This window comes from Ictalurus furcatus, chromosome 14 (assembly GCF_023375685.1).
Source record: "Ictalurus furcatus strain D&B chromosome 14, Billie_1.0, whole genome shotgun sequence".
Classification (NCBI taxonomy): domain Eukaryota; kingdom Metazoa; phylum Chordata; class Actinopteri; order Siluriformes; family Ictaluridae; genus Ictalurus; species Ictalurus furcatus.
The window spans coordinates 30,925,994-30,933,493 of record NC_071268.1 but is presented as its reverse complement, the minus strand read 5'-3'; the positions used below and the strand labels follow the sequence as shown (position 1 = coordinate 30,933,493).

The 7,500-nt window shown below is 40.8% G+C and overlaps 1 protein-coding gene across 1 annotated transcript in view; it reads right to left on the bottom strand.

Annotated features, from left to right (window-relative positions):
• The window catches only part of glmp (glycosylated lysosomal membrane protein), a 7,938-nt gene extending 6,949 nt beyond the window's left edge, over window positions 1-989 (bottom strand). Inside the window, exon 1 of the mRNA XM_053642488.1 lies at window positions 835-989. Coding sequence (XP_053498463.1) covers window positions 835-936 — 102 coding nt within the window. The 5' untranslated portion in view covers window positions 937-989. The remainder of the gene's footprint in view (window positions 1-834) is intronic.
• Between the last annotated feature and the right edge of the window lie 6,511 nt (window positions 990-7,500).

Genomic DNA, 7,500 nt, shown 5'->3' with positions numbered 1-7,500 from the left:
ACACTGATATTGTTTCCCCACCTTAATATCTTAAAGAGGGTATTTATTCTATAAAACTACAGGTGGACAGAATGACGATATAACATCCAGGTCATAATATACTACGTCATGTTACACGACCAACCCCATATGACAGGACCAGAACTGGATTTTTAAATATTTATTCGTTCATGCTTTTCTGTATTGAATATATTTCTGCAGACAGCAGAGAAGACGTGAAACCAAACACCAGGTTAGATTTTAAATGCCACATTACTGGCAGTTTGTTAGCAATCCTAAATACTGTGACTCGTTTACTGGGATACAATATAAACAATATCACACACTTAACTACACTTTACTATGCAAACAGCATACGTTAGTATAAAGTTTCTTAAGCAATTATATTAACGCACATTTAATTAAATAATAAATAAATAAATACATAAATAAAAAGCTGTATGGAAATAAAGGCATATTTATGATCTGACTCATATAGATATTAATTATAAATATAAATTGTAATATAGAAACACATCTACCTGGTAAATAAGGAGGAAATACAGGACTTACCTTTACAGTATATTCTACATAACAGATTCATATAATAAATATTCACATGACAGAATGAAAAAAGAAAACAGAGTACTACAGCATTCTGCAGTGTAAAGTTATTAGCATACAATAAGACTGAAACCAGGAAGTGAAACTAAACAAGTAAAAACACACAGAGATAAATAAACTTAAAGAAATAAAAGTTTAATAAGGGAATAAAACACTGAAAAGCGCACAGCTTCAGACAAACAGCGTCGTTGTAAACATTTCCCAGACATAACTAACTGTAAACATCTTTACCTTCCGTCTGAAAGTGTCCCCATTCCACATGAATCCATCCACACAACAGACTACTTGAGATAATGTGAAATAAATAAAGTAATAATGTTTAATCGCCGCCATGGGGTTGTAAACACAGCACCCTGCTCACGCGGAAGTGAAACGCTGAGGCTGCTGCTAGGGCAGTTCAGCGCGGTCACGTGATCACGGTCAGCTGACTCACACTGTAATGGCGGACTGCTTCTGTCAAAACAAATCTATAACCACACTCTCGACTGTTAAACAAGGGATATATTAAGAATTTAACCCATGCGCCCACTGTAAGGAACAGCACATTATTCAAAGATGTTTTTCTCTCATTTAAAATGCCTACATTAAGGCAGAGTCCACTGATTGGTTGTTAGAGACTCCTGGGCAACCTATCAGAATTCATCTTTCCCCTAATGAGTGGAAAAGTTTCATCACTCTGAAGAGAAGCATGGCACCTGTAGTACAGAGACAGAAGAGTACTGTTCATGGCATCTTTATTCGTTTTAAAAAACTTACTTAAAATGTAATCAAAATAATATATAAGGGTGAAAAAGCAACAATATTTCCAGCGATAATTTAATAATCTTGTACAGGGGCGGACATCGCACTAGGTAAAGGCAGTCACCTCGGGCCCCTAAAAGCCACGGGCACCCAGGGGATGGGGAAATGAAGCCTTATAAAGCGCTAAGACTTCCCCCTGACTGTTCTTGGAAAAGATTAAAAGATTCAGGAGTGTCGAAAACAGCGCCATCTGGTGGTTAGTAAAAATATAGCAGCCAAAAGCCTGTGGAAGAAGCTACGTCCGGTGAAGCAGAAACCACACACTCCATAGATAGTTTCAGTGTTATGTGCACACATCAGTCTAACACGTGTGTGTGTGTGTGTGTGTGTGTGTGTGTGTGTGTGTGTTGAGTTTCTCCCTCTGATAAATTCATTTACCCATTAAAGTGTGACAATAAATGCCAGTATGAACTAATATAATTCAATATGATGTAGTAGAAGAATAAAGTCCATATACAGTGCCCTCCACTAATATCGGCACCCTTGGGAAATATGAGCAAAGAACTCTGAAAATTTGTCTTTATTGTTTAATCTTTTGATAAAATATCCACAAAAATACTCTGCTCTCATGGATATCAAACAATCGCAAACACAACACAGGTTTATATATATATATATATATATATATATATATATATATATATATATATATATATATATTTGTTAAATATAGGCATGCAACAATTATTGGCACCCTTTTAATCAATACTTTGATCTACCTCCATCTGCCAAGATTACAGCTCTGAGTCTTCTCCTATAACGCCTGATGAGGTTGGAGAATACATGGCGAGGGATCTGAGACCATTCCTCCACACAGAATCTCTCCAGATCCTTCAAATTTCGAGGTCCACCCTGGTGGACTCTCCTCTTCAGTTCACCCCACAGGTTTTCTATGGGTTCAGGTCAGGGGACTGGGATGGTCATGGCAGGACCTTGATTTTGTGGTCAGTAAACCATTTTTGTGTTGATTTTGATGATGTTTTGGATCATTGTCCTGCTGGAAGATCCAACCACGGCCCATTTGAAGATTTCGGCAGAGGAAGTCGGGTTTTCATTTAATATCTGATCTAATGTGAGCACGGCAGTTCGTATGACTGCTATCACCTTCGGTGGAGGACCAAATGCAGCTTTGCCCAGTTTCTGAGGGTTCAGAGTTTTTACCAGTACCGAGTCACCTGGGAGGAAAGGGACAGTAGGCTTTTCTGCAGGTAAAGGGATAGAAGCAGAGACATTACCTTTCACACTGTTCAATTATTCAATTAAGGCTTGAGTGTAATCTCTGACAATCATGTGCAGGTCTCCTGCAAAAGAAATGCCAGGGTTATCTTTAGTCCAAGGGGTTGGAAATGGTCCATTAAGAGCTCGAAAGGAGACCGTTCTGATTTTGGATGTGATGTCATTCTGATTTCACTGAGAACTTCTGGGAGCAGATCTACCCAATTTCAAGCATAGCCTTGGTCAGTCTGTCTTTAATAGTGTGATGTTTTCCGTTCCACTATGCCTGAGCTTTGAGGATATGGTATGATATGGTATGTGGAAATTCCAGCCAATATTAAGGTATTTACAACGTTTCAGCGTTAGCTTTGATACAAACGGAGTACCATTATCGATGTCAATTGACTGTGGTACGCCATACTGAGGTATTATTTCCTTAGCATGAATCTTTACCACTGTACTGGCATTCTCCTTAGAGCATGGGAAAGCTTCTACCCATTTGGAGAATTTGTCAATAATGACCAGCAGATACTTAATGTTCCTTAACACTGGCATGTGTGTGAAACAATATTTTTGTGATTTTGGTGACCATGGGAACACAGAATTGGTTATTGATAATATTTATCACCCCTTTTTGATCGACATTGAAACACAATGAAAATGGCACACAATAAATGGTAACACTGAACTGAGCAACGCGACGCATCCATTGTGGCAGTGAATAATAGCCAGGTGTACAACGTTCAGCGCAGCAGAAGGAGAGCTCGTTAGGTGAGGTCTGTAAAATCGCAATGTCAAAATCATGAAGTGACCACACATACGTGAACAGGGAAAAAACAGTGTTATGATCAACATATGGCGATGATGAGCCCTCTTTGGCAGCCCATTTAGCCACTTCATCAGCAAGAGAATTCCCTCTGGCCTGTTCAGAATCAGCAGAATGGTGACCCTTGACCTCCATTGCAGCTAAGCGTCGATAGGGATAAGGGATAAGGGATGCTTCCAATAGATCTGAAACAAGAGTCTCATGTGAGATAGGTTTACCATCAGCCGCTTTAAAACCCCTGGCATGCCATATCTTACCAAAATCATGCATGACACCAAAGCATAATGAGAGTCTTTGTAAATGGTGACGTTCTGGCCTCGAAACAGATGACAAAACTGAGTCAGAACAACCAGTTCAGCAGCCTGTGTGGCTTTAAGAGGAATAGAGTGTGCTTCATGAACAATGTTGGGCAGTGAACAGGTACTATCACAACTTTTTTTATTAGCTATGTCTGCTCCTAGTTTGTGCACATCCATGTCTTCATTATGTGCTTTGACCTGACTGGATGTAATTTCATTGGCACAGCACACACCTATACCTTTCCAAAATGAGCTCTGCTTCTCTCACTAGTCTGGCTCTAACTTAATCATGCAACTGTCCAAATACTGTCTTCACAGACAGTGAGGACAGTGAAGAACAAATGTCTGACATATGGGAAGTTTTTTCTTGATTCACAGTAGTCATGGAACTTTTGTTTTAACACTAATATCTTGTCCCTTTCTTCCTCTCAAAGTCTTCCTCGACTGCGACATCCACAAATGTTGCACACTGCACATTTTCTGACATCTCCACCACTCCACTGTACGCCATGCAGAAAAGTCCAAACCTTTGCAAACACCCAATAGTGTTCAACATGGAAAAGAGCAGGTGTGCATACTTCCACTTGTGCAAGAAAATATTATGCGGAAATATGAGGAATTTAAACCTACACTAACCGCAAAACTCGATGCCGTTGCGGCTGTCAAAGCTCAGGAACATTACTGATAGTGGCAATGCATAAGTTTACTTTTATAGGATCACGGTAAGAATAAACGGATTGAAAACTTAGAACTCCATAAGCGGATCAAGAAGCCAGCAGAGTTAAATGATACCATCTGCCAAAGAGGTTCATCGGAAAAAGCCAACATAAACACTAAAGGGTTAACTTTGATTTGTCAGATTTACATTACTTTGCTCACAGCTGATTGGTCCAATTTGAGTTTAAGTTCTCTTACCTAGAATAAAACTCACTCTGGAGCAGGTGAGCCGTGTAGTGTAAGTTACCATGGCGATGAAACCCACTAAAAACCAATCCACCTTGTTGAGACTGAAAAATCAGAGTTTGCTCAAACTAAACTCAAACTTACCTGGGTAGCCACCCAAACCAGTGTGAAATATTTCTCTTATTTTCCATGATTATGATTCAATCATTTAAGATCAGTTCAATGTGATTTTTGTTTACTCATGGTCTTGTGATGTTTTGGGTTTCTGTCCTTGACTATGTTTCTGTCCGATGTCTCATGACGGCCGAGTAATCAGACATCGTGGGGTTATAAATACGGATAGTGTATGGTTCCCCAGAAGCGTGATATTTCATCATGCACTTCTGGAAAAAAGGGGAGTTTTCTGCGGTGTGAGGGAGATTTATTTTCACTGAAGCGCTCATCCAGCCTGCTACGAGCCACTTCCTCTTCCCTGGGCCAGTCCATATTTAGCTTTTCAACTGCTCTAGTAATCACCTCAAGCAGCTCTTTATATGCTTGAGAGCTGCTCTCGGTTTTTGGTGCAATATCACCCCCTACTGGCTCCTCGGAGTCAGAGAGGGTATTTTTAACTTTCCATAGTGAAAGGAGGAGTCGCACGCGAGCTCCAAAGTCAGGTGGAGAGCCAGATCCAGAATTAGCCAGACTAATTTTAAATCGTTCACAATGCACACATTCAGACCCCTTGAGGGCTGTTGTGGCATGCTGCACCCCTAAACACTTCACACAGAAAGTGTGTCCGTCTCCCCCTGTGATGAAAGGCGTAACACACTTCCTGAATTCTCTCTCCCTCATTCTTTTTTTTCTTCACTTTTTTTAAAGGGATAGAAAAGTCAAGAGATTTTTTTTGAAAAGATAGAGAGGAAATGAAGCGTCTTTTTGCGAGCATTACACAAATGACCAACATGCAGTCTCGCTGAAGAGAATAAGGCTGACGGTACAGGTTCACAGGTGCCGTATATATATAAGATGACGTGCTTACTTGCCATGTCACCTGATCACGACAGGCCTATCAAAAGGCATGATGTTACACAAGCTTCAGATGCCGGTCGCGCACGAGGGCACTTCCCATAGCGTTGTGCTAACCTCTGGACAATAAAATGAACTTGATCAGGCTCAGACTGATCACTCTACAGGAGATGAGGGATTGCTGCACTTTAATTCTGACTGAAATGTGGCTCCATTGCAATATTCTCTATTTGTCAGTTCACTTAGACTGGATTTACTGCTCTGTAGAGTACCTACAGTGGACGCACTGGGGATGCTATATGATGTGATCTGCTCACCTCAGACTTTGAGATCACAACTCTGTGCTGTTAATCCCCGCATATGAACCACTGCTGAAACAGGAAAAGGCTGCCCCTAGAACCATCAAAGTGTGGCCAGAGGAAGCTGTTTCAGCATTGCAGAACTGTTTTGATCACGCTGATTGGAACAAGTTCAAGGAACTTCCTGGGGCTACACAAACTTGGAGAAGTATGCATCATCAGCCACTGGCTACATCATCAAGTGTGTGGATTAGTGATGTGATCAACTGCACTGTCACTGCACAACCCAATCAGAGGTCCTGTCTGAACTCTGAGGTCTGCTCACTGCTCAGATGTTGCATGCTGATCAGGTGACAGAGTGGCGCTCAGGGCAAGGATCAACCTCATCAGCAATGTAAAGAGAGCCAAGGCCTCCTACACATGGAAGATAGAACAACAATATCTCACCAACAATGCGTAGTTCACCCTAAGCAGGGTTTTCCTCACATCTGTTGCAGTCACTGTCAACACGTGGTTGCCAAGAGGAGCTGCATTCCTTACTGCTACCTCTGTGCTGAATCCCATATACTGTATATCTGTTGGCCCTGATAACATACGGGTGAGGGTCCAGTGTATCTGGAATGGAGGCCTGAATGTGGATCATGACCGGCTATGTGAAGCACTACATAACAATTGGTGAGAGTGCAGTGGGGGGCATTAAGACTGGAGAAGTAACTAGACTTTTTTGGCAAAGGGATGATGGTAGCCAATTCGAAACAGCCTGCTGTACCCATCCGTTTCAAATTGGCTACCATCATCCCTGTACCTGCATGAACTTCTCTCTTAATTCAACACCATTTCAGCAGCTCTAACAAATTAGTTAACAACTAATTTCTTCTAACAAAGAACTAATGAGAATTAGGTATAGTCAGTTTTATGTAATTTAAATATGGATCTACTATACCTAACAATTATCCTCATATTTAGCTAAATTGCTAAAGTCTAAAGAGAACATATTTGAAATTATTCTGAGGCAGATAATGTCAGAAGGTCATTAGTTTTCAAGTCTGACACCAAGTAGGAATGGATGAAGGAGATGACGACTCTTACGTAGTATTAATATAAAATACGTGTGCACTGTCAGTTACCTCAACCATAAATCCTGCACTAAAGAAAGACATGAAAGCAGCTTCCTGCTCCACACCCAGCTAAACACACAGAGACAGTTTTAACCAGTAAAACTGAGAGATCAGTGAAGTGAGAGAGAGATTTACATGAAGACGGCTGAGTGATCCTCTTTCTCCCAGAATAGAGCAGCACTTTCACCAGATGTTCAACTTCCTTCAGCCAAACTCACTGAAGCACAACACACAGCACTGAATCTACAGCTAAACACACTCTCTCATCACACTGATAATGACTATTCACTCTAATAAAAGAACACACAATGTCCAAAATGAAGCTTTATTTCAGCAGAGCAAAACTACAGGAAGAGCAACAGGACAGTGAAGAGAGTAAAGACAGAAATGTCAGCATTGTGTAGAATTGAAACTCTACTGTAGATGGA